The 26,641-nt window shown below is 50.4% G+C and overlaps 7 protein-coding genes across 7 annotated transcripts; 6 read left to right on the top strand and 1 right to left on the bottom strand.

Annotated features, from left to right (window-relative positions):
• Positions 1 to 6,153: 6,153 nt before the first annotated feature.
• ASPSYDRAFT_141366 (MFS transporter) lies at positions 6,154 to 8,273 on the top strand (the record flags this gene model as incomplete). Its single annotated transcript, XM_040841138.1, has 3 exons — positions 6,154 to 6,247; positions 6,477 to 7,386; positions 7,487 to 8,273. 3 exons carry the CDS (start codon positions 6,154 to 6,156, stop codon positions 8,271 to 8,273), a joined length of 1,791 nt encoding a protein of 596 aa, XP_040707650.1.
• Positions 8,274 to 10,029: 1,756 nt separating this feature from the next.
• ASPSYDRAFT_83887 (Zn(II)2Cys6 transcription factor) lies at positions 10,030 to 13,312 on the top strand (the record flags this gene model as incomplete). The annotated part of the gene is made up of 3 exons (XM_040851273.1): positions 10,030 to 12,241; positions 12,298 to 12,350; positions 12,413 to 13,312. The coding sequence occupies 3 exons, from the start codon at positions 10,030 to 10,032 to the stop codon at positions 13,310 to 13,312; spliced, it is 3,165 nt and encodes a 1,054-aa protein (XP_040707649.1).
• Positions 13,313 to 14,750: 1,438 nt separating this feature from the next.
• On the top strand, positions 14,751 to 17,297 carry ASPSYDRAFT_138433 (DnaJ domain protein; the record flags this gene model as incomplete). Its single annotated transcript, XM_040840837.1, has 2 exons — positions 14,751 to 14,847; positions 14,902 to 17,297. The coding sequence occupies 2 exons, from the start codon at positions 14,751 to 14,753 to the stop codon at positions 17,295 to 17,297; spliced, it is 2,493 nt and encodes an 830-aa protein (XP_040707648.1).
• A 986-nt stretch (positions 17,298 to 18,283) lies between these two features.
• On the top strand, positions 18,284 to 19,670 carry adB (adenylosuccinate synthase ADE12; the record flags this gene model as incomplete). Its single annotated transcript, XM_040848691.1, has 3 exons — positions 18,284 to 18,326; positions 18,388 to 18,456; positions 18,508 to 19,670. The coding sequence occupies 3 exons, from the start codon at positions 18,284 to 18,286 to the stop codon at positions 19,668 to 19,670; spliced, it is 1,275 nt and encodes a 424-aa protein (XP_040707647.1).
• Positions 19,671 to 21,083: 1,413 nt separating this feature from the next.
• Positions 21,084 to 22,682, bottom strand: ASPSYDRAFT_105539 (uncharacterized protein; the record flags this gene model as incomplete). Its single annotated transcript, XM_040839843.1, has 2 exons — positions 21,084 to 22,239; positions 22,312 to 22,682. Coding segments are annotated over 2 exons (1,527 nt in total), but the record flags the coding sequence as incomplete, so codon positions are not given.
• A 1,330-nt stretch (positions 22,683 to 24,012) lies between these two features.
• Positions 24,013 to 25,047, top strand: ASPSYDRAFT_141417 (MDR family NADP-dependent oxidoreductase; the record flags this gene model as incomplete). Its single annotated transcript, XM_040841141.1, has 1 exon — positions 24,013 to 25,047. The coding sequence occupies one exon, from the start codon at positions 24,013 to 24,015 to the stop codon at positions 25,045 to 25,047; it is 1,035 nt and encodes a 344-aa protein (XP_040707645.1).
• A 514-nt stretch (positions 25,048 to 25,561) lies between these two features.
• On the top strand, positions 25,562 to 26,451 carry ASPSYDRAFT_139466 (CybS family protein; the record flags this gene model as incomplete). Its single annotated transcript, XM_040840954.1, has 5 exons — positions 25,562 to 25,694; positions 25,804 to 25,821; positions 25,982 to 26,048; positions 26,112 to 26,231; positions 26,286 to 26,451. 5 exons carry the CDS (start codon positions 25,562 to 25,564, stop codon positions 26,449 to 26,451), a joined length of 504 nt encoding a protein of 167 aa, XP_040707644.1.
• Between the last annotated feature and the right edge of the window lie 190 nt (positions 26,452 to 26,641).

The following is a 26,641-nucleotide window of genomic DNA, read 5'->3' as shown; positions in this document are numbered from 1 at the left end:
GTACGTTTTACAGATCAAGGGGCAATCCATCCCTGCATGGTCCTTTCAGCTGGAGTTGTCCCGATGTACCGAATGCTTCCAGAAAAATTGGCCCCGCTGGCAAAACAACTGCTCCAGCACTCCTCCTTTGACGGGGGCGCAAATAGTTCAGGTCAAGGAGCGACCAAATAATTTTCACAAAAAAAATATACGGTGGAAGTGCGAGCGGCTGCGGCGGCCAAGTGTCAATTACTTTCTTTCCAAGTCCATCCCCATGGCCTTTCAAAGTACCCAGCAAGGCGCTCAGAGTTTGACGAGAGACTTGAATGGCGGTCTATTGCATGCTGAATGGTCGCTTTGCTTTCAGTACAAGGGTCTGTGTCATAGATAGGCGAGGCGCAACTCCGACCCGACAGTTCGGCACTGTGGGCTGCATATTAAAGGCGATCATTGATCCACTCGATACGCTATCCTCAACCATGGACCTTCGAGAGTTGCATCACCAAGTAACTTGCGCTTTGTATTCTGGTTGCGGGGCTATAGTTGGGGATCAGACAAATTTCGCCAAAACCCACAAAGCAGTTGGTGAGTCTGGGATTCGGGGATTCATGGTGTGAGGGCTAGGGCAAAAGGAAGGAGACCCCAGTAATAGCTTGGATGCCATGAGGGGATGCCAAAACCAGCACGGAATGAGTACTGTAGCTGTCCAACAAGGTGTTGCATTAGACACCCAACAGTATCGGTATCGGAAGACTGCCAGCGAGACTGTCGTTTACTCGAGGAAAAACATCGTGCTAATCAACAGGCGAACGGTGTAGACCTGCCATTCTTTGTCCTCTCGATGAGTGATATCCGGAACTTTTCTCGAATCAGGTGTGTGTTAGAGGGGCAGGAACCATGTCAAAAGGGAACAGCCTAACCGAGCTATCAGTCTGGAGATGTCCGGGCTCTTTCGTCCTCCGTCCAAGAGCTCCATTCACTCGTGCTTCAAACGACATACGTGTTTGCTTGTCCCGCTTAAACCCAGCACGGACATCATGATATGTGGCAGCTCTCGAGTCATTTTCCTTGCATGCTCTTGGCCATCCGTTAAGATAAACGACAATCAGGACTCGGGAGTTGGAGACGCGATGAGGGGCAGTCATATTACCCCTCTCTCACCGCACATTTGATTTCGGGTTGCTGCAAGGCCGACAAGGACATGGGCTCAAGCATCTCCTGATCACTACGCAGGCTGTGGTTGGAGGCATGCAAGCACAAATGTCAAGCTGCCTGCTGATTGTGTTTCTGCCCAAACCAGCAGGATTTGTACCCCGGACGGGCCTATGAGCTGGGGTGGGAGCGAAATAAACACGCGCCGACAATGCAGGCCGTGGAAAACCGGCCAGGATCCTGACAGATGTTGTCATCTCGCCACTCCTCATCCTTGAAGTTATTGTCTGCAGTCTGCACCCAACGTTTGCTTCTCAGTTCTCACCGCTTGCGGCCGGCGGGTTTTCTTTCCTCTGCAGCGACTCGCCATCGCCTGATACCGACATTCGCGATGACTCGTCTCATCCTCCCGATATGCATTCTATCGGCACCGCCCCGGCGAGGTTCCAATCGCTGTTCGCCTTGCCCGTCTTGAAACACTCGATCGTCAACAGGGAGCGAACCATCAAACAGAGCACGAGTTGGTCAATGCTCACATGATAGGTAACCATGCATACCGGCGCAAATCTACGCTTCCATCATCTTCTTGTCCACTTCCGCATTCTCCGACTGGATTTCGCGATGAACACGACTACACGGGTATCTAGATATGGCACACCTAAATACTGTTGTAATTAATGGGGTGTTTCAAGCCCACTGTCAAGCTACTAACAACTTTCATCTGTCACCGCTAAGTGGTCTCGTGGCCGTCGATCATACTGCGGTCCACCCTGTTCGCAGCCCAAGGAAACTCTCGACACTTCTCGGTAGTCCACCGACTGTCAACATCATATGCATAAAATGCACACGTTGTTAATCCACAGTGCGTCAGCAGAGTGAAGCGAACGTGTTCGAGTCCTAGAGGCCTCAGCACTGCTTCATTACTGCCATTTTTTCGGGAAACAGCCATAGCTATGCATTCGCCGTCAGAGGGAGGCTAAAAATGCCGTATGGCTCTTTGGAGGTATCGTTAAGCGGCCCCGCCATTTCGAGCAGCTTTCCCCGCGGCAGAGTCAAGTCTCCCAGCAATCCGAGCTTTTTGTCACTCGATAGAAGCACTTCGCTTACCGTGCCGAGAATATTTAGTTTTTTCTGCTACATCGGAGATGGCTCCGCCAAGGGTCATCAATTTATATCTACAAATTACTTCCGCTCTCATGCCATCCCCGTCAAAAATAGACCTGTATCATGGCACCTTCCATTACTTTCCATGCCATTTAAGTCTCCGACCTGGCCCTTCCGATCTATGGTGGAAGGTTCTGTTGGGAGGCAGACGGGCCCAATGGTCAGTCGGGCCTATCAGACGCATACTTACTTCGGAGGAGGTCCGCTCCATGGGAGCTGTCTGTAATGATCAATGAGATCACCTGCAGGCTTGAGTTGCAGCGCCCGTCCTTCGATCTTCCTTCTGCCCCTCTTCTTCAACCTCGTTCGGCTCGCGTGGCTCCAGATCTGGATTGCGCTAAGCTATGCATTATAGGACCCATAGACTATAGATCTTACTCCGTACTCCATATCACCTAGTCACATTGAGCGCCGTTGCAACATCATTGGAACAATTTTCCACGCCCGTCTCAATTGATGGGGTGGTTTTTTTTATTTATCATCATGTGAGTAATCATTAGCCCTGGTCGCTCAGAATCAGAGCGTGGCAGCCGCGGGTCTACTTACATGGGGCGATGCGACAACCACCTGGCAAAGTAGTGTCGGGTCACGGACCCTATGCCTAACTACGTATAAAAAACCGTTCGAAAAATGACGTCAAGCATTTCCAGCTTTTTACGGTGGTCGATGCCTGGTATGTGGCCCCAGGGACCGCGGCGGCGGTTGGCAGTTGCTAGTTATGCACAAGCACTGTGGGGGAGTTATCCGTAGTGGGAGTTGTCAATCAGGGAGGGTATCAGTGTGTCTTCGGAGATCATAATCTACCATTTCAATATTGAAAATATCTTTCACGGTCCGACGGCAATAGAGCAACAGGGGAGACGGGTTGGCATAATTATTCCAATCATCCCTGCTGGTTATCTTGTCGGCGCCGCAATACTGCCTCGCCTCCTCGCGTCGATAGGTCGGTCTGCTCCGCATCCAGGCCGAGTCCTTCCAGGTACCGTATTTCTCTTACGACCGTGTACGATGGACCAGGGACCAGGGCAAAAGCCAATTGCAGGTGGGCTGGGATTATTTCCGTTTCCAAGCATATCTGATTGTGCGTCAAGAACAGCTCACGACTCACGAGCACTCTGGTGTCAAGTTTCGTTTACCCCTTTTGACATGGTCAGCACGCTAGACGTCAATCAATCTTTCTCCCCGATCAGCCCGTTTGCGGCCCACTCGAGGCAAAGTGACGAAATGGCCCCGTCACGAAAGTTTAGTGCGTTTCCTGGCCCTCACCGCAGGCGCTCTCCGCCTCCGTAGGGGTTGAAGTGAAACGGGCACAGCTCTCGACTGCTCACTTCCTGCCTGTATCAGACCCACTTCATTCCAATTGCTCGCCTTCTTTCTCTTTCTCCTGTTTCTGATCGTCACCAGTTTGTTCCCTCCTGACCCAGCTTACCGAATTTCTGGTCCCGTTTTTTACGGCCATGGAGCGAGCTGTATCGCATACTGATACACCGCATCTTCCTTTTCCCCCTTTCTCTCCTGATCCTGGATAACGTCTTTGCCTCCTCGCTGTCTTTGTTTGCTACGACTAATATTAATCACCAATTGCAGCTCGAGGGCGAAAATCTTGAAAATGCCATCATTCCTCGGGTCACAAGCGCATCCAAGGTGGAGGAAGAGCTGTCCCCTTTCCACAGCCAATTTTTGATGATACCTCTAATCGTCGGCCGTCACCAGTCCCGGAAAAGCATAATAATAATGAACTGCGTCTGCGCGGCTCATAACTAATAGTTGAACACTCTTCATTTCAAGGACTGCCCTTTGTGGAACTGGAGAAGGGAGGGGGAAGGCGGAAGAGCGTCCCTTTTTTCCTTGGAACGGCGCTCCAAGTGGGCTGGTGGTGTGAGATCTATCATCTCGCTGGAGTCGCACTAAAACCAAACTTCTGGAAAGCCGATCGTCCTTACAGCCCTTGTTAGCGCGCTTCTAAGTCCTCACCTTGACTCTTCCCCGGAGCCGGGACTCAGGGCCAGGATGGGTCCGCTGTTCTACCGGTCAATCTGCGGCGGCGGCTCCAGTTCCCCTTCGCCCTCCCATTCGTGATTCCTCTCTCTCTCTTCCTCCGTCTTCTTGTGATTCGGTTTCTTACCTCTCCTTTCCTTTTTTTCTTTTTCTTTTCTTTTCTTTTTTTTTTTTTTTTTTTTTTTTTTTTTTTTTTTCACGCATCTTCGCTCCCTTTCTTACTCATCCCAGGTGACCTGACACTGACAGGCTCCCCGGCTATTGGAGTGACTCGTTGCATCTCTGATCTGAGCCGGATTCATCTCACTCGGATTGAAATGATCCTTTCGAATTGCCTCCATTCGGAGGAAATCAGATCATCCACGTATGATTTATTTTTCCCAGACCTGCTGTGGGATTCGTGACATCGAATCTACAGGTAGCCTGCTCCGTAATATCCGACTGATCGGGCTGCTCTTCTCGCCCCAACAACCATCCCGCCTCCCCTTCCTTTGTTGCACCTGTTGTGTAAGCTGTAGCCTCATGCCTTCAACCGATATCCGGAGGTATCTGCTCTCAGGTACCTACAAGGTCAGCTCAGTCCATTGTCAAGGCGCAAAGGTTATACCCAACCGACCCGACTTGGTACGAAGTCAATGAAATGACCTATAGACGTCGTGGATGCTTGGTCCGTCCTCTATCCTCTGCTCAACCGCTATTGGCTCCACCCCTTTTCAGGCTCCGGTTTCTGTCTCCAGCCTCAGGTCTATTCCTTTTTGTTTTTTTTTTTTATGTTTTTTACCCATTATTTTTTTTTATTTTATTTTCTTTCCCTGTTCCCCGTCTGTCGTACCCCATTATTTGCTGGGTGGGTTTCTGCATGGCCAGTCGGGTTTCCACGATTCATCCATCTCTCGTTCTCTCTCTCCACCCAGTCTATCTGAAAACGTCGGTCCCAAGAAATCAAAATAATAATTATTTTCATAAAAAAAAGGTCCAATCAGACTAGGTCAGAAAAACAGACAGAGAGAGACAAAATGTGGATCCCTGATATTCCTCAACTGTTTGCTGCCGACTGCATCCTGCAACCTGGGCTTTGTACAGCTGTAACCAAAATGGGCTCCATCGTCTTCCCATGGAGAATGGAGATGTTCACTCGACCGTTAACTGTCGTCTGCTCTCCCTACAGCTTCATTTAATAATCCTCCTTCCCGTCCTTGTTTGAAATTCCCCTCCCATACTTTTCCTCCTTAGCATTGCCTTCCAAGTTCCCACTCAAATACTCTCCCTTTCTTCCTCGGACCTTCCTATCCTTATCATACTCGCTCTCCTACTACCACACATACTCAGCGTCTTCCTTTTCAACCGTTCAACTCTCGGTTCTACTGTTGCTGCAATTTAATTGACTATCCTGTCCCTACGTGTTGACAACCTAATCACCCGCCTCTGGCACTCTGAGGTTACTTCATCTCTTGCGCATCTCCAAATCGGAGTGTTTCCCAACCCAACCAATTGAATAAAGTTTTCAAGGTTCTGTGGTTGAGTTGCCCTTGCAGTCGTCATACAGTCTAGCATTTCCCGGCCAAACAGCATATGGGAAATTAGGTCACCAAAGAAACAAACTCTGAGGTGCCTTTGCAAGATCGACCTGGAACAAGGGAAGACATGCCGAAAGCCCCTTGACAAAAGCTCCCTTTCGATATAACGACCATTCCTCGGCTCTCTATCATCGAACTTTGAAACGAGTAACACATTCCGGCCACTTGGTTGCTCGCTTGCTCTCTTCTTGCAAGATTGAGGCGCAAGACTTTTCTTTCTTCTCCCCCTTGACTCACCAAGGAACCCAAAGAGTCAGTCGACTTCAAAACCTACGGACATACAATGTTCAAGCGACCAGCATTTCTGCAGAGCCGGCGCCATGAGAAGCGCGAGGGTGATTGGTCAGCGTTTCCTATGCGCCAGCTTTTTGTACTTGGTGAGTACATCAATATAGCTGCCCCCATCAGAACCTCGTCTTTTGTGCGGTTTATTTTCTATTTTTTCTATTTTATGTTTTTGTGCCCAATCCCGACGGGATCCTGCATCTAGCAGGGTTTTATTTGAAATGATCCTCGCAAGTTTTCTGTTTACCATTGCGAAATTTTCAGTATCAGGTTTTCATTGTTGAGATTCGGGTAGTGACATGCAACTGACTGTTACACAAGCACTTTGCCGCATCTGCGAGCCAATCGCATTCATGTCAATTTTCCCGTATGTCTATCGCATGGTGGGATCGTTCAACGTCGCAGACGATGATGGCAAGATTGCCCTTTACGCCGGTTTAATCACCTCCGCATTTACTTTCGCCGAATTCTCAGCTGGTATGTTTTGGGGCCGGATGAGCGACAAGATTGGTAGGAAACCGGTGCTGGTCATGGGCCTCATTGGAACGGCCATTAGTATGGTTGTGTTTGGATTCGCTCCCAACCTGGCGACAGCTATGATTGCTCGGGCCTTGGGCGGTCTCTTGAACGGAAACATCGGGGTTCTGCAGACGACTGTTGCCGAGATCGTCACGGTCAAGGAGCATCAACCACGCGCCTACTCGATCATGCCGTTCGTCTGGTGTTTGGGGTCCATCATTGGGCCGGCGATGGGCGGTGCGTTGTCACAGCCATGCGACAATTATCCCTCGTTATTCTCGAAGGGGACCGTGTTCGATAAGTTTCCGTTTCTGCTGCCCAACTTGGTCTGTGTTGTCGTGCTGGTATCTGGGGTTGTGGTTGGGTTGTTGTTCCTGGAGGAGACTCATCCGGAAAAGAAGTATCGTCGTGACCGAGGCTTGGAATTAGGCAACTGGCTGATTGGCAGATGCTGGGGTTCTGGCATGCAGGACACGGAGCCGGACGCGGATGTCAAAGCGGATTCAGCCGATTGTGACGATGAGGAGATGGCCCCGCCAGCGTACCGGAGCACAGAATCTTCCCCTCGTTTGGGCCCAGTGAAGGATGAACTCGATACTCTTTCCGGGGATGACGACATTGAGAAGCAGATGGGCGGACGGTCAGGTGGCACGCCAAAGGCCTTTACGAGACAAGTTGTTTTTAACATCATCGCATATGGAATCCTTGCATAGTAAGTGTTTTCCACAAACCATTCGATGCAACCCTTGGGTCGCTCGGACCAGGGTGCGCGCGCGCCTGTTTGTCCAGCCTGGATGCTAACGTTTCAATAGTCACAGTGTCTCGTTTGACCAGTTGATGCCCGTCTTCCTGAGCACCCCGAAGAGTGACGCAAATGTGGTCCTGCCATTCAAGTTTACGGGTGGCCTAGGACTAACAACCAAAACAATTGGGTTTATGCTTGCAGTGCAAGGCGTATACTCCATGATTGCGCAGCTCTGGCTATTTCCCTTCGTTGTTCGCCACTTTGGCACCCTACGCACGTTTCGCTTCGTGCTTCTCGTTTGGCCGCCGCTTTACTTGCTAGTCCCATATCTGATTCTCCTACCCGAGAAGCTTCAAATGGCAGCCGCATATGTCGCCCTAATCTGCAAGATCACCTTCCATGTCATCGCCTTCCCCTCCACCGCAATTCTTCTTGCCAACGCAGCGCCCTCATCAAAGGTTCTTGGATCAATCAATGGCGCTGCCGCCTCGACAGCCAGTCTAAGTCGTGCTTTTGGACCGAGTGTAACCGGATTCCTCCACTCAAAGGGCCTTGACAGCGGGTACTCCGTAATCTCATGGTGGGCTTGTGGTATTGTGTGCACAATTGGTGCCATTCAGAGCTTCTGGATGGAGGAGCCCGGTCCACGCAAGAACCTTGATGAGAAGAACCCTGAGCCTGACACGTCTCACTCTAGCAGGGACGCCCTGCGGGGCTCCTTCACGGCGGACAAAGAAGATGGCACCGCCGAGGAAGTGCGGAGACTACTCTCTTCAGCGCGCACCAGCGTCGATGAGTTCGAAATCCCCAATATGGGATTGACTACAACTGACTCGAGGCCTGCGCGTGAGTAATCTAATCTACTCGCTTGTGGAGGCTGTGGGTCAGCGGCATACTACTGACGCTTTGCCTTTATGAACGTCATTCTACATTCTCTCCGTCTTACCTACCTATACCCGACGACCACATCATTGTTTTCCCTTTTGATTCCTGGTTTCACTTTAATGCTGTCTGCTTTTAGCTTCGTTTATTTTTTATTTTTTTGTTTTTTCTTTGCTCGCTTCCTTTGATGAGGCCCGTGAGCCATACGCCATATTTCCTTTCTCTCTTCTCACTTTATATTTTTTTTGGAAACAAATCATGACTCAAGACTGGGTGGCGCTTATATTACATAGACTGGATGCATGCATGTGTTTGGGATCAAAAAGCATCATATCATGGGGAGGATCACTGTTCTAATCATTATGGGAGGAATCATTTCGAGGCATTTTTTCGATGGGTCGGTCTTATCATTATTCAAGTTCCATGCATCCTGGAGGCTCGTTGTCATTTTCAATCATATCTCAGTGTTTATGCGGCTACCTAGGTACCATTCATAACTTCCCCAATTTCATAGACGAAGGAAACCATCCCTCTCTTCATCATTCTCCCGACCTTTTGTACGCCTTCTTTTGAAACATCCGTGCTAGGATAATGTAGGTGAAGATAGACCCCGGTGCGGCCTTTCCGTCTTTCCCCGCCTTGTTGCGATGAATCGCTCTCGTCCACAAACAGCCGGGTATTCCCTTCATCGGCAGTGCGGGGTTGCCCGATAGCGATTCGATACTAAGACAGCTCGTACTTTTAACCCAACATCATGGGCACCCGGGTCAGCGGCGAGCAGACAGACCAAGATCCTCTGAATGAGATTTTATGGTAGCTAGCAAGAGAATGAGATAAGATTTCATGTCAAGATCAAATGCAGGTGACTGACTCGATCCCATCGTCAATGGAATGGAAATCCATTCCTTATCAGTGGCCAATCATATGCGCTGCTTCTTAAGCAGTCACGTGCGATGGCCCCGTAATTCCGGTACTGTGACATCCATAGGTGGAGACCAGTGCCTGCTTCAGGTTGGAGATGTTGACTCTTCGAGTGCTGCGGATTTTGAGGACTTTGAGGAGGCTCTATCTTGCGGCTTATTTTTGATACTGTCGTTTTCGGATTTTTGAACTTCCTCGACCTGGCCGATGGAGCCTTGAGTGAGTTTCAACTGAGGTTTCTACTTACTACATTTCACACCCCCACGCATAGGTACCGGTAGGTATCTTACTCGAGATTACACGTCCCAGCTTTCGCGGAGTCTCCCAAAATATCCACTGACACTGTCGCAATCTGCCTGGTTGGTGTCGTTTCTTGGCTACTGCATCTTTTTCTCTTGTTTTTTCTCACCTGGTTCCTGGTACCTTGACCACGTTCCCCTGCTCAACGTCCTGCTGCTGGTGGGTTGCGGATTGCTTCCGTCATGCGCTGCGATTGCGCTCTGCATTGCCGACAGAATCGCCCTCTGCCTTGACCATCGTTTCGGAAACTTTAACCAAGTACTATAATAAAAAGTGAACTTCGCGATAGTACTACATACAGTACGGCGACTAACTCGCCAGTCCGAACTCAATCCCTGCAGGACAGCAAAGCATCGCATCGCCTATATGAGTGCTGCTGACCTGTTTTCCGATCACCCACGGCATACTACGACAGCGTTTTCGTTTACATCCACTCTATAGAAAGGGAATCCACAGGCGAGACATGGTGGGACATTTGCGCAACTGGTCCGCACGCCTTCCACCGTTATGTTAAATCCTACCTCCCCGATCTCACCAACGGCCGTTGGAAGAAAACGACCGCACCCCATAGCCGAGCCCGTCGCCGCTCCGCACGATCTGTCGTCGCAACTACAACAGCAGCCGGTGAACGATGGCACCACCGCTATCCCCGCTTCTACTTCTTCGGCGAGTTCCTCTTCCTTCCGCAATGTGTCCGCTTGCAACCGCTGTCGGCAGCGCAAGAACCGCTGTGACCAGCGACTTCCACGATGCCAGGCCTGTGAGAAGGCCGGAGTCCGATGTGTCGGATACGACCCGATAACGAAACGCGAAATCCCACGCAGCTATGTGTATTTTCTTGAGTCGCGGGTTGCGTACCTTGAAAGGGCCTTGATCGACAATGGGATTGAGTTTAATGCGGCGGTGGCTTTTGATGAGGCGGAAGCTGTCAGACTGGAAGCGGGCCATGAATCAACGCAACAAACACATGCGGTCCCTCCGAACGGGTCATCGGCTGCTGAAGGGTCTATGCACGATGGAAATGATAATCTGGTGCCGGTAAAGAGGGAAAAAGGTGGATCAGCTCTTGGGTTGGAGAAGGCCTCGCGAGGCGGCCAAGGGTCGGAAAGCAACCAGGATACGGATAAAGAAGATAACTGGCGGATACAAAACCTCGTTTCGAATATTGGAATGGTCTCGGTGCAAGGTACTTCGGATCCACGGTATCTGGGGTCGACTTCGGGCATCTCCTTTGCGCGGGTTGTGTTTGCTGCTGTGAAGAGTTCAGTTCCTGGGAATACATCGGAGCGCGGCCCAATGCGTCCTAAGGAGCGCTTACCACATAGCGCTACGGGCACTGAAGGGAGCACCACTCGAGACTCATTCTTCGGGCTCCAAACTCGGCCAATGATGAAGTGTGCAGCGTTTCCTGATAGGGAGCTGGCCGAGAGGCTAGCCGACCTCTATTTTGAGCATGCGAACCCGCAGATTCCCATCGTCCACCGCACTGACTTTATGGAACTGCTGGATCGTACCTATGAGCTTGACGAGAAAAACCGTTCGCCGCGCAGCCTATACATTCTCAACATCGTCTTTGCCATCGGAGCCGGGATCATTTTCGAGGACAAGCCAGCAGATGATCAGACAAAGGGTCGAGACCATTCCCCGTCCACAACCAAGAGACAGCGTTTATCGAGTCATCAATATCAGCCAGAAGAATATCATGCTTCTGCGATTGTCCACCTAGAGTCATTCTTGTCTACTTCTTCAACCACTGACGGTTTCGGTGCTCTAGAAGAACTCCAAGCAGTCCTTCTCCTTGCCAGTTTCGCTCTACTCCGTCCTGTAGCACCTGGCCTCTGGTATATTGTCGGGGTTGCGATGCGCCTTGCGGTTGATCTTGGGCTCCACTACGAGGACGGAACTGGCATCGATGGCCCTGGAAATGTCAATATAAATCGTGCGCATGACAAAAGCAGTGACAAAGGGAAGCACCGCATCGATGTCCACGAGCGAGGCCGTCGAGAATGGGTGCGTGATTTTCGCCGACGACTATGGTGGTGCTGCTACAGCTTCGACCGCCTCGTCAGTTGCTGCGTCGGCCGTCCATTTGGCATTAGCGATCAGGCCATAAGCACCGAATTCCCATCCATCTTGGAAGATAAATATATCACTAAATCGGGGATAATGAAGCCGCCGGAAGGCTCCCCGAGTTATAAACATTCCGCTTTCCACTATTTTAAGCTGCGCCTGCTCCAGTCGGAAATTCAGGATGTCCTGCAGCACCAGCAGGCACGATTCGCCCGACAGAGAGTCCCACATGACGCCAAGAGCTTCATGCGTGCCGACGTCGTGTCACCCTTCCTCCAAGGATTCGACTCCTTCCGGTCGTGGAGGAGAGACGTTGACCGGCGGTTGTTGGAATGGAAACAGAGTGCACCGGCACCTCAGGAGAATGGCGTGCGGTTTCCACTTGAGTTTCTGGAGTTGAACTACTGGCAAGCAGTTATCATGCTATATCAGCAGAGCCTCACTGTCCCTGCTGAATTAGCGGATGAGCTCTCCCCTGCCGAGGATGTATCTAGTCCATCATTTTCGCAGGTAGATGAAGAGGACGAGGATGATATCTATTACAAGGTTGCTGAAGCCGGGCAAAAGGTCATTCGGATATATCGCCAAATGCATCGTGTGCGCCTCGTCAATTATACATATTTGGCAACGCACCACATTTTCATGGCAGGTAAGGACAGGTCGCTTCCGATAGGTTATTTGTTTTGCTCACGGTTTATCTCTTAGGTATTTCATTCCTGTATGCAATTTGGCACTCACCTTACGTGCGCAGTCGTCTGGTATGTTTGTCATATCGTTGTATTGTGTTTTAGCAGACGTTAACAGGCGCTAATCATTGCAGACGCCCGACGAGGTGGATTTCACTGTCCTTGCGGCGACGTCTGTTCTTGGAGATTTGATGCATAAGTGTCCGCCCGCAGAAGCCTGTCGTGACGCGTTTGAGCGTATGAGCAAAGCAACTGTTGAAATGTGTCTCTCGACAACCGGTTTTGGACCACAGGTTGATTTAGTGCGGATACCAACAACGAATTTCGGGTCTAAACAGTCAAATACAACACATTCCCGGTCAAGACGGTATGCAAGACAACAAGCTGACCAACGACCGCGACATAACGTAGCCCGGCGACAGATTCAAATGGGACAATCTCGACCGGTCCCCAGATTTGATATGAACCTTGACGATCTTTTTGGCGATAATGGACAGGGCAGCAGTGGCCTGGGAAAGCAGGTACAACAGCCACCTTACCCTATCTTCGAGACTTCAGATCCAAACTTCGCACGACCAAATATCCAGCGTGATCCTTCCATGGAATATTATGGTGCTTTTGAGAATGCCGTCTCGCCGCAAACACAGCAAACACAGCAACCACAACAACCACAACAATACTACTACGGCAACTCCCCTCAGAAAAGCGCATCTCCAAATAGCGTGGGTGCGACCACCGGCCTTCCGCAGTTTCAACCCACCGACCAAGAACACCCCGGTAGCGTGGGCCTCGATTACCTGGACTACGACCCAGCAAGCATCGAGCGTCAGATGTCCATGGGCTCTGACGAAAACTCTGAATACAAATATCAGGTTCCGTCGTTGGGCGACGGGGCTGGGCATAATATTGGTATCGATCTTGGGTTCGGCATGGCCGTTGACTTTCAGCATGACTGGAGCGAAAACGCAAATTATGATTTACTTGAAGGGTATTTCTTTGGTGGCGGAGCAGGACCGGGGTATTCGGGGATATAGATTTTCTCATCTTACCTCCCCCTATTTCTTACTTTTTGTGTCCAAGGAAAAGAACGATTATTGGGATCTTGGGTCTATAAAAGGACTGGGTGAAACGATTTATGAAGTCATTCCTGTTACATAGTACCTACTCACTATATATATATATATATTCCTCCGTATTTGTCTAATACCGTGAATGTTAATGGATGAATGATGGCCTGTATGAGCATTAAAGTACACTTGAGGCTACACTGATAGGTATTTAGAGTGCGCCTCAAGAGAAACAAGTCCAACCGTTGAGGATAACTTCTCCTTCAGTATAAAGGCCAGGCTAAGACGAGGCCAAGATGATGCAAATTGGGCAGCAAGCGTGAATCGGCGGGCGGCTTTGCGGTTTTTCGGTTTGTTGGCGGACAGATCGACCACCTCCAACATTCACTGCAGTCCCAGGATCCAGGTCAGGTTCCTTTAGGCTCTTTCTGCCCTGTGGCTGACTGCGGGACAGCGCACCTAGTTTTTGAGTCTCTCATTAATTCATTATCATTCTCTCTCCCTTCTATTCTGATCTATTGCAGAGTCAACTTGTCGGTTTGCGGCTGAGAGCCAAATGAACTCCCGGCGGTAGACAAGTTGTAATAGTTCTCGTTTGGTGATCCGTGATCATCGATCGTCCGCCCATCCGTTCGTTGGTCTCCCTCCCCTCCACGCTAAGCAGGGGGAAAAAAAAAAAAAAGGGTGCGCGAGATCGGAATCTGATCAGGTCCACTGCTTACTGTGCTCTGCTCTTCGCAGCTGCGCTCGGTTCCTTCAACGCCCCGGTTCCTGCGTCTGTCTGTCGCCTCAGTTTTACTGTCGAGTTTTCCACGATCTGCCTGCCCGTCCGCCCCGCGAATTCGGCTCCTGCGTGTCGTTGTGCTACCACCGTTCGACCGGTTGAGGTTCTCAATTATCCACGGAAGGGAACGGAAGGGGAAAGAGAAAGGAGTGATTTGAGTCGGGCAGCATTGTACGCTGGACGACGAGAGTGCTACACCGTTGCCATAAACAAAGGACTGAGATAAACAACGACCGGCTACTGCTTGGCGCCTTTATACCGGAGAACGCAGCGCACCTTAGGCCTGGTATTTCAACCGTCTGATTTCAGGAGTGAATTAAAAAAAGAGGAAAAAAAAAAAAGGGAAACGTCTCCAGCTGACCTGTGGGATTTTACAGCGTGAAGAAAACAGAGCCCCATCCCTAACCGTTCCAACGGTCGAACCCCTTCAAAGCTGTTCACTGTCGCATTCCGCTCTTTCGCCCGCCTCTCCTTCCTCTCGCGACCGTCGCAAAACCACGATTATTCGCTTTAGAACTAGCTGTCCTCGCGTCAGGTCATGTACAGCAGGAGTAGGCGTATACCAGGCTACAGTGGTACTCCCTCTTTTATCGACCCCGAGGGGCTGCCTGCTCTTTCAAGATGGTCAAGCTAGATGTGCGAAGAGACTATTACGCAGACCTGGGTCTCACGCATAGTGCAGACTCCGAGGACATCAAAAAGCAATTCAGGAAATTAGGTGAGGAAAACAGGATGGAGAAAATAGTTAGAGAGCGCATCTAACGTTGGTTAGCTCTTAAATATCACCCAGATCGGAACCCAGGCAGAGAGGTGGAATCCAACGCAAAGTTCCAGGCGATTCAAGCGGCACACGAGATCCTGATTGATCCACACCAGCGGCTGAAATACGACACCGACCGACTTCGAAATGGTTACTATGGGCCTACCAGACCGACTGCTGCTCGAAAAGACCCGATGGCGGGCTTCCCCTCCGCCAAACCGAATACAAAGGCACCCTTCTCTGAACGTCCAAAGTCCTTCCACCATGGGCCTTCATCAGGTGCTCAACGGTATGCTAGTTACGCACGGGCTGCACCGAAGCAGCCTTGGGAGAAGATGCGCGATGAAACGCAAACCCGCGCAGATGCATACCGAGGATTCCAGGAGATGAAAGGAAACGGTATGCCGGGGTGGTCCTCTTTTGATCCTCGCACTGGACGATCAGGACAGCCTGGGGCGGTACCAAGACCGACTGGCACAGCAAACGGATCCGCGAGACCGAAATCCGCATACGAGAAAATGTACACAGGCGCGAAACCCACAGCCGCCGAGTCTGCCTATGCTCAATCCCAATCAGCAAAGAAGAAGCAAGGCTTTGCCCCAAGAGCTGCAGGTGGTGATGAACCTATGGCCGCAAACACGGCTTCTTATAGGAATGCCTCCAGATTTGATCGTTTTGGTGCGGCACCGTCTCCGACTGCGAGGAAACCTGCCGCTGGTTTCCCTAGCGGTACAGAGAATACTACCAGTACTCCGGAATATGAGCGGACGAGGAGCACGTACGCCACCACTGGGGGCGAAAAGACTTTCTTCTCTAGTTCTATGCTTGGGCGCTCCGACAGCGCGCGTGCTTCCCCTAACAATCCCAATTCGCGCCCTAGCACTAACCCGCCGAGCCCCGACCCGCAAGAGAATGGGCGACATCGAAGCGCAAGCCCAGACAGGACGCGAAATTATGATTCGACCAGCTCTAGTGACTTCAGCGAGGACGAAGTTACGTTCAAACCCAAAGCAGTGCCTAAGAGCAGGCTTCGACAGCAGCAGAAATTTGCCAACCTTCATAGCACCAACGGATGGTTTGGAGCTGCGGCGCACGACTCCGACTCAGCGAGCTCAGCGAGGAATAACTCCGACACGCCGATATTCTCTAAGAAAACCGATTTCTCGTTTGGAGCCAAGCCGTTTCCTCAGAACGGAACTTTCAAGAGCAATAGTCACGATGACTTACGAAAATCTAGTCGCAAAGAGCCGTTTGGCTACTCTCAAGATACAGCGAACTCCAATTACCGTGGGCGAGCATCGACAAGAAACAGCCCGCCGGCCGCCACAGATAGCACCCCTAAACACGAGTCGTCCAACCCGGAATCGGCGTCTCAACAGCAAGCACAATTTTCATCCGAAAACTTCCTAAGTGCTGACTGGACGGCGGCGTTCCAGTTCAAGAACTTTTCAGATGCTCTGCCGACTAGTGATGGTGCTCAACGGCAGCCAAATTCCCAGCGCACCCGGAGCCCTCGAAAGCAAACCAGACCGCCGAATAGGGTACGGCCTGTTCCGCAGCAAGCCAGCGTCGCAACGGAAGCCGAGGAAGCTGAGTCAACTGTCGGGGGACGTGAAAACAAGGCACCGGATGTGGATGGGGAGGCCATGGATCTCGACGACGAAACTCCAGCCAAAACCGCCGAGCCATCACCAGCGCCTCAAAGACCGAATAGCAGCAGAGAGAAGGCAGCGCCATCTCCGTCAAAGTCACGGCCCAAATCGAAGACTGGTAGTAATAAAGAAACCTCGGGGAATCCTCTGAACATGAATATCTTGGGCGGTGTATTCCCTTTTACCTCCACGAATAGCGGTGGCCTGGAAGACCTGAAGGATATGTCATCCACCCTCCCGTTCGAATCTCAACCCAAGGCACCAAAGACAACTATGCACGACACACATCCTCGAACGTTGGTCTGTCCTAATCCTCCCAAGCGCCCTGAACCTCCACAGCCTGTCCCGATTAGTGCGGGATCAAAACAAATGGCTATACCGCGAATAGCATTAGAACGGTATATCGCCGAAATAAACACCTATGTCCGCGAGTGGGAAACGTTTGACGGTCGAATGGTTGGCCATTTCCTTTCCCGCCACAAGAGTAATTTAACTGAGATGGCACCCAACTGGCTCGGCGCGATTGGAGACTCGACACGCCTAGGTGATGACGACGCAGGGAAGAATTCCGGCGATGACAGCGACGACGATGCTGGTCCTGCAGCCCGACGAGGCTTCACGTCGTACAAAAATGCACTTGTGCAGGATGAGAAGGTGATGAAGCATTGGGAGGTCGCGCGCGAGAGACACCTAGAGTGTATGCTGAAGTACGGGCAGATGAGAGAATGGCTTCGTGCTGGGGGCAAGATACTCTAGGAAGGCGAAGTTGATTCTCTCTCTCTCTTTCTTCCTTTCTTTTTCATTTGCATATGGGATGGCGCTGGTAAGTTACGCAATATATCTCTATACCTAGGGTTGGTTATGTTTCTTTTGGGTGTATCATATCTCGGGGTTCTACAGGGGATGAGGCATAGATGAGGTGTCCATGACTATCCGTTGCATATTTAATGAAACTTGCTTAGTTATTCTCCTGTTTTATTGTGGCCATACTCTAAATGCTCTAGGGACGGTTGCAACTAATGTGAAAAAGTAGATAAATCGACAATAAATCTTGCAAATAGTGCACTCCTGTTCTGGAGCCTGGTTACGGCTAGGAATCCGGCTGTTGTGACACCGGTGGTGGGGCCCTTATTGTTTCCCCAGACCGCTGTAAATAGTCTGGACTGTAGAACACCACATCCATCTATTCAGTAATCCAAAATGCTGATTTGATATCTTGTATAGCCCTAGAGCCAGCCCTACCCCTAAGCCCTAAAACCGCCGATACCGGCAGTCCGATCCCAAATTAGGAAAGTGGCGGCCCCTACCAGATCCGGTCACCCTCGCCCCGCCGTGGGGGTTATTACTTACCATACCGACCTCCAACATGGGCAAAGGCAGTAAAGTACAGCGGGATACAGTACAGTTACGTTGAGTCACGGGCAGAGGCAAAAGTATATGGTCGCCGTCACCCGCAACTCCCCTCCCTTTCTTTTTTTGGCTTTTGGTCTTTGACGGTCGCGAAGGTTTCGCTGCTGCTCCAATCACTTCCGAGTGGTTTATTTTCTTCTATTTCGCAAGCCTTGCTGGTCGATTGCTGTACGTATTCTGGTACTTGCGCTCTTTTGTCTGCCTGCTGGGCTTCTATCTGGGTCAATTGGTTTCTTTTTCTGTCGGCGCCTAGGCTAACCGCAAATTCTCTGCAGATTCGATCCTGAATACATCTTGTCAATTAGTTTCAGATTGACATCGATTGTTTCATCATGGCTGTTACAATTGTCCTTGGTAGCCAGTGGGGCGATGAAGGTGGGTTATTCTTACGAGTCAGAATCGGTCCGGGGAAGAAGATATATTAATTCGAGAGCAGGAAAGGGGAAGATCACGGACATGTTGTCGCAAGAAGCGACGCTCTGCTGTCGTGCTGCCGGTGGTCACAGTAAGTTCGCCGTTTCCTGCGCGAAGCGCATATTCTAATTCGCGGAACCAGACGCTGGACACACAATCGTCCACGGCAACACGACCTACGACTTCCACATTCTTCCCTCCGGTCTTGTCTCAGATCGTTGTATTAACCTGATCGGTGCGGGAACTGTTGTCCACGTTCCTAGTTTCTTCAAGGAACTGCTGGCTCTTGAGAACAAGGGTTTGAAGGGTGCCGCGGCGCGCGCTTTCATCTCGGACCGCGCCCACGTCTGTTTTGATTTGCATTCCGTTGTCGATGGGTTGGAGGAGAAGGGTCTTGGTGGCCGGAAGGTGGGAACCACTGGTAAGGGAATCGGACCTTGCTACGCCGATAAGGCCGCAAGGAGAGGTGTGCGTGTTGGAGAGATCTTGGATGAAGAAGTCTTTGAGCGAAAACTAAGGACTCTTCACTCTGGGTACACGGCACGATTCGGGTCGCTGGACTACGATGTTGAGGATGAGATCAACAGGTTCAAGGAATACCGCAAGCAACTCGTCCCCCACATCGTCGACCAATTGGCCTTCTTCAACAAGCACAAGGATTCACCCAACACCCTGGTTGAGGGTGCGAATGCTCTATTGCTCGACCTCGACCACGGAACTTACCCCTTCGTGACCTCGTCATCTACGGGTCTGGGTGGTGCCGTGCAAGCGCTGTCTCTTAATCCTACCAGCATCAAGTCCATCATTGGTGTTGTGAAAGCCTACACCACCCGCGTCGGCTCCGGTCCTTTCCCTAGCGAGCAGTTTAATGCAGATGGCGAAAAGCTCCAGAGTGTTGGTAGGGAATTTGGTGTCACAACTGGTCGTAAGCGTCGCTGCGGCTGGTTCGATCTTGTCCTCCTCCGGTATTCCCAAGCAATCAACCATTACACCGCCCTGAACCTCACGAAACTCGACGTCCTCGACGACTTTGACGAGATCAAGGTTGGTGTTGCCTACACTCTTCCCGATGGCACTCGCTTAGAGAACACCATCCCGGCCGATCCCACGGTCCTCGACAAAGTTCAGGTCGAGTACGTCTCGCTGCCCGGCTGGAAGAGCAACACCATGGGTGTCAAGAAATACGAAGATCTGCCCGTCAATGCCCGCAAGTACATCGAGTACATTGAGCGCGAACTAGGTGGCGTTCCTGTGAAATGGATCGGCACTGGTCCTGCTCGTGACGACATGATTTGCCGTGAGTAGACGGAGCCTACCAACTACAACGAACGATCTAGGTACCTCTCCAGAAGATAATGAAAAGGGGAACGACAAAAATCTCAAAAGAAATAGATTTTCCCACTTAGAGAGGACGGGAACGGTATGATATCTTATCCAGTTACTTTGTTATTTGTTCATAGATTCTCTGTGAGAATTCTTTCGAGTTTTCAATAAACCTTGTATATTTTCCTCCACTACCACTAGTGACCCCTCTGTTTTTATACTTCGCTTCGATGGCTCAACGATTACTTTGAGGGTAGGGCATTTGGATAGAACATGAGCCTTTGTATTTTCATTTTTTACTTTCGCTCTACTAAAATTTGAATTGTAGACCAACGCGATCAACTTAACTATTCACGTGGAGCAAAGATACAAGGAAGTTAGTTAATCATCAATTAATTTCACAGGAAAAGATCCGTTATATAGTACATTTAACACATCCGTAGCGTACAAAGTATGGTCAACTCGAAGTTATATCCCTATCCAACACCCTTTTCAGAATAAGTAAGCAGGTATCGTAACTAGTAGGCCAAAGCAAAACAGGTATGTATAAATTACAGGAATAACGCAAGTCAAATCGAACCCTCAACAATATATTGAGGCGCCCGAAGTGAACGCGAGAAAGGGAGAGAAAGTGAGGTGAGTAATTTCCGAACAAAATAAACGCCGCCCAATGCATCCGAGTTTGGGGTTGTTAGTTCTTGGGTCATAAAACGCCTTTTTCCCGCCGTCGTGCTTGCGAGAGAGAGAGAGAGGAAGGGAGAAGCTTTCTTTTCAAGTAGAGGCGGTTCGTTGTGGTGCCAAGGTTTAATTATTAAATGACGGCTTAGGCAGGTGTCAAGTAACACCTTCTGACAGTTGGATATACTTGGTGGTGCCTAGAACTTGGAGGGCTGGCTGTATGGTTTAAGCCCATTCATCCCTCCGTTGGTTGAGCCACTCGCCAATGTTCTCGCGCTCGCCGCGCTCGCCGCGCTCACCACGCCCACGGCCGGAACCACGATCACGGCCACCACCAAAAGAATCACGACGGCCACCGAAAGAACTGCGACGGCCACCAATTGAGTCACGATGGTCACGGCCGCCGCCGAAGTGATCACGACGACCGCGAGGAGAAGCGCGGCCACCGTGGGAGTAAATGCTGGGGCGACGGCTGCGGACGGCAAAACCATCTTCCTGGTCAAGACCTAAGAACCGGGACTTAAACTCACTTATCGATGGTGCAGAGCGGAGGCCGAAACCATGAACCGAGAGGTCTTCGATAGCGGTGCTCAACATCCGCTTGTTCTTGAAAGTTCCAGACAAAGTCGCAAGTATGGCTGAGACTGTCTCCTCCTTGGCTTCTGGCAAAAGTTGAGCAGTGGCCGACTTGACTTGCATCAAGGTGGATAGAGCCTCGGGGGTCACTTCGGCCTCGTCCAACATGTTGAGGCCAGCGGTAGTGAGGGTTGTCTTATCCACATCTACGGGGATATCCCGTATCAAGCTATCGAATGCACCTTTTTCTCCTGGATGGAGGAAGATCCATCCTTCACCTGTCTTACCAGCGCGAGCCGTTCGGCCCAGACGATGGATGTAGGTATCACGATCTCTTGGCGAACCGATTTGGATAACGTGCGTAACGCCGGGGAAATCCATACCACGGGCAGTGACGTCGGAAGAAAAAAGGATGCCCGATTTGCATCTTCGAAACTTGTTCGAAACTCGGGTTCTTTCGGCCTGTGACAGGCGCGAATGAATCTCGCCTCGGAATAACGGATCGAGAGGGTTACCGCTCCGCGGTGTTTCGGGGTCAATCAGCAGGTGCTTAAATATTTCATATGCAGTGCTCGTATGTTTGGTGGAGTTCAAGTACACAATTGCCTTGAATGGGGGGTCTCTGTCCATATTAAGCTTAGTCAACTCTAATAGAGCCGGCATGGCGTTTTCGAGTCCATTTAGGATCACTGCCTTTTGCGGAACAGAGAGATGCGTGGGAACCTCATTGTCGTTGACGGTTTTAACAAACTTAAAATCAGGCTTCATGGTGTTGCGAACCATACCCATAACCTCTCGGGCTACAGTGGCGGAGAACATGAGCGTTTGACGGTCGACTTCCTTTGGGTCCGGAAGCAGATTTTGAATCTCCATAAGCTCCGGGGCAAACCCTTGGTCCAGCAAGCGATCTGCCTCATCTAGAACAAGTGAAGATAGCTTTGGGGCCGTCACACCACTGGTGTGGTTAGATAGGAGATCCCGAAGTCTACCGGGAGTTGCAACTAGAATGTGACAGCCCTGTGTATAGACTCGACGCAAAGCCTCCCGTTTCTGAGTGCCTCCCACCGCTTTCTGTACAATCAAGCCAAGTCTGGAAGCGAGGGGTGCAGCTTGGTTTGCAATCTGTTCGGCCAATTCTCGCGTGGGAGAGATGATGATTGACCTAATATCAATAGTTCCAACTTTACGGCCACGACGGATAATCGATTTATTCAAAGAGCGATCTTTGGCGAGCCTCTCCATGACAGGAACAAGAAACGCAAGCGTTTTACCAGTACCAGTTTTCGCTTGGGCCAGCCTTTTGAGTTTCCAAATTAGTAAAATTGAATTTAAAGGGGGCGAGGGAGTAGGTTGGAAAGGGCAAACAAACAGGTCTCCGCCATTTACAGATTCAGGAATTGTCAATCGTTGAACTTCCGTCATATTCTCCAGGCGCAAGTGTGATGTGATACAGTCGATTAATGGACGAGAAACTGTTCCATCCTCTGCTAACTTCCGGAACGAAGTCGATTGTCCGGGCTGGTCCAGATCAAACTTTTGGGTGTCATTTTTCTCAACAGCGATCGCCGATGACGAGAGCCTAAACTGAGACGAATGGAACAGCGATTTTGGCGCGAACGATGGCCCAGTAATTGATGAATAGAGCGATTGGAGGCGCTGCGGAGTTGGTCTCGCCGACAGCGTTCGGAGACAGGATCGCTGCGCGTGGCTCACAGCGGAGCGACGAAAGGCAACCAACATGGTTGGTAAGATAGAGAATATGTATGCAAAATGCCCCAGGTAAAAAAATGCAAAGAAACAACAAACAACTTAAAAGTTAATTCGAGCAAGGCTGGGAATAAGCACGGCTGATGGCAATGGAAGAGAGGAAAAAACCAGACGGAACTTCTTATCTACGAAAATATCAACCGGCAGAAAAGTCGCGGATTTCCTGAAAGGCGGCGAAGGGAGAGACTCGTCATGATTGGCCATCGCACGCTGACTACGAAGGGAGGCCTGTGAGATCTAGGCGAAATTGGGGGCAAGATCTGTCGATGGGGTATTCCCATCGATCATTGGGGTTCTCTGCCCTGACAAGGTTAATTTCAACATCATGTTGTTGAGTCCCTGGGAAGGGACTCTGTGTATATGCACCTGACGGGGCCGATCTTCGACACTCTTCTGCCTCAGGCATCAAGTCGCTTCAGCCTTGAGACTGAGTTTTGGGGCTGCGGGATTCATGTTTGTTATATAGTTTACATTTACGACAAAGGAGTAGGAAGCTACTTATATAAGGACTCCATGCTCATCTGAACCCGTCTCAAGGAATTCAGGAGCCATTTTCCGATCGGAAATGGCGGGTTGTTGTCCACTGGGCTTTGACTGGAGTTCGTTACCGGACATGGAGTCGCCTTTTTTTTTCTACGACTACTACCAATCGTAGCTGCGTCAGAGCTCTGTATCTGATATCTCATTATCAATTAGTTTGGTGTCACAGCTGATGCACAACCCGAAGAGGAAAGAGCAGAGGGAGGAGCTCTTTCTTTACCGATTGCTCCGGTTTCTAGTTCATAGTGACCTCACCAGCGCCGAGGGCGATGTCTCCTCCTTCAAGCAATACCCCCGAGCTCCATATGGAGTCCATCCTCGGTTCTTTCACCAAGAAAGTGTCTTCTTGCGGCGCCATCACGCAAACGATCATGTTGACGCCCCGTTCACCGAGAGATCCTTGTTATTTTATGCCAGTCAATCCAGCATTATCTTCGTTGCTGCGCGCCACAGTACCGTTTTCGGAATCAACTCCAGACATAACCACTGGGCCACCCGTTTGAGATCTGCTGTTCTGGCTCCCTTGCTCGAGAATGTTCTCGAGGTGGGATCATGCTTTATAATCCGCAGTCTGAGTTTGCGTATTTTGGCTCTGCCCCGCTCCATTCTTGAGCCTGCCGAGGAACTTATAAAGCCAAAACATTCCAATGCCAACGGGAGGTTTGCTATTCTGATATCATCAACTTACATTTATCTCTATACCTCACCTTAAGGCCCTATCTTTGCTTTTGCGTATACTTGACAGTTGATACCTCTAATCACAATGGCCACGAATAAAGCTCTCGTCTTCAAGAAAATCCCTGAGGGATACCCTGTTCCCGGGGAGCACATCGGGGTTGAGCCTGTCTCATACGATGCAAACGCTGCAGCACCTGCGGATGGCGTTTTTTTGCAGTCGCTTTACACCAGCTTTGATCCCTACATGCGAGGTCGTATGCGCAGCGCTGAAGTCAAATCTTATGCACCTCCCTTCCTCCTCAACAAGCCTATTGAAAGCGCAACTATCGCCAAGGTTGTCCGCTCCAACAATGCTTCCTACAAGGAAGGTGACCTTATTATTGGACGCCTACCTATTCAAGAGTATGTCTCGGTAGGCGCCGATGAATTGTCCCGGATCCGTCCCCTCGAAAACCCACTGGGTATTCAGGACATCAGGGTCTTTTTGGGTGCACTAGGTATGCCGGGCTTGACTGCCTACTCCTCACTTTATGAGATCGGCCAGCCAAAGAAGGGCGAGACGATCTTCGTTTCCGCCGCTAGCGGTGCCGTGGGTCAGTTGGTCGGCCAACTTGCCAAACATGAGGGACTCAAGGTCATCGGTAGTGTAGGATCAGACGAGAAGCTCGACTACATTATAAAGGACCTAGGGTTTGACGGAGGTTTCAACTATAAGAAGGAAAAGCCCGCAGATGCTCTAGCTCGCCTAGCCCCTAACGGCATCGACATCTATTACGAGAACGTTGGGGGAGAGCATTTGGAAGCGGCCCTGGGAGCGCTGAACAACTTTGGCCGCGTCGTCGTCTGTGGTATGATCTCTCAGTACAACAGCGCGCCGTATCCGATAAAGAACATCAGTTTTGTGCTTACAAAACGTCTGACCATGCGCGGGTTTATTGTCGGCGACGCTGGAATGGGAGACAAGTACACCAAGGAGCATCAAGAGAATGTGCAGAAATGGATCAAGGATGGCTCATTCAAGACCCTCATCCACGAAACGGAGGGCATCGATAACTCGGCGGAAGGGTTAGTCGGTATTTTCTATGGAAAGAACCTGGGCAAGGCTGTCTTGAAGTTTTAATGAGGAACGATAATCATGGCTAAGTTGGTTTGTTTGGTTTTGGGCGTATTTTCATAGGATAGATGCTGCTTGAGGCGCAATAACATCCTGCGGATTAATTCTCACCCTCGGCAACTGAAGACTGATGCCAATTGCCAATATATTGTTTTTGAAACTGGTAACATCTTTTTAAGCGGACCCTTATTTGTGCTTAGACGTTGGAAAATGGCGTCGTTCCTTCAAATAGGGCCTCTCAAATATAAATGCAGAAATGCAGAAATGCAGAGCACAGCTCTTATCTCGTGGCTCGTCACGTCGCATGAACGACGGGATTGCCGACAGTCGGCCAAATTCGGCTGGGCGGACGGTAGCCAGCCAATCACCTGATCCGTAATGTGATGACTGCATCCCGAGCGGACTCCCGAGGTTCCAGCGGAACTTCGACCTCACGACTGTATCTTGTCCTGTGTCTCCCAGTGCGCTGAATCGCGGACAGAAGTCAATTATCTTCAGCGTCAATACCAAAATAATCACTATGGCTTCTCTCATGCGCCAATCCTGCCTCTCTGCCTTCCGGACGCCGCTGGCGACCCGGAATGCCGCTGGGGTCTCCCAGGTCGTGGCTTTCCACGCCTCCGCGAAGAAGCAGATCCTGCCTCCTGAGCCTCGTGAGTGCACCAAAATTGTTGCTTCATTGGATCTTTAAGATTTGGAGGATTTTATGGGCAGAGCAGGGAATGCGAGTGTTAAGAATCATGCTAACGAATAACCATGTAGAATCCATCCAAGGAACATGTACGTTAGACCTTCACACCTATCCTCGCGAATCCGGCAAATGCAATTTGAAAGAGGAGGAAATCGAATATTTAAGTCGTATATGTGGATAGAAAGATATGCGGAATATTTCGAGAAGCACATCGGTTGTTGGACGGGTATTAACAAACCTTCTACATAGTGAACGACCCGGCTCCTATCCCTACGCCTCACCCTTCGCACGGCAGCTACCACTGGACTTTCGAGAGGTGTGCCCTACCTTCGCGGATTTCGCAATGTATATGTAGCGCTTTACTAATATCGTTACATAGGCTGGTCGCTGTTGGCCTGATCCCTCTCACCATCGCCCCTTTCGCTGCCGGCTCCCTCAACCCCACGACGGATGCTATCCTCTGCTCGCTCATCATCCTTCACTCACACGTTGGATTCCAGTATGTCCCACAACAGTTTCAAATCTACAGTGCGAAGGTTTAACGTCTTTACAGGGCTTCCATCATCGATTACTTCCCGGCACGCCGTGTCCCCAAGACCGCTTCATTCATGAACTGGCTTCTGCGTGGTTTCACTCTTACCACGGCTGTTGGCCTGTACGAACTTGAAACGAACGATGTCGGTCTAACGGAGACTGTTAAGCGGATCTGGAAGGCATAGACAGGACATGTTTGGTTTCTCTCTTTTACCCATTTTCATCACGTTATATCAGAGTTGTTTTCTATGTTAGGGCGTCTGCCTTTGTATATTTTATTTCCTTTTTTTTTTTTTATCGGTAGCCCGACTCAGGATAGACCTGGATCTCACTGAGCTTAAAATGTGACTATTTCCGGATACTTCCCTTCCATCT

The sequence above is a fragment of the Aspergillus sydowii genome (genome assembly GCF_001890705.1).
Source record: "Aspergillus sydowii CBS 593.65 unplaced genomic scaffold ASPSYscaffold_1, whole genome shotgun sequence".
NCBI classification, from domain to species: domain Eukaryota; kingdom Fungi; phylum Ascomycota; class Eurotiomycetes; order Eurotiales; family Aspergillaceae; genus Aspergillus; species Aspergillus sydowii.
Note: the sequence above shows the minus strand (reverse complement) of the source record. Positions and strands in the feature narration are given on the sequence as shown.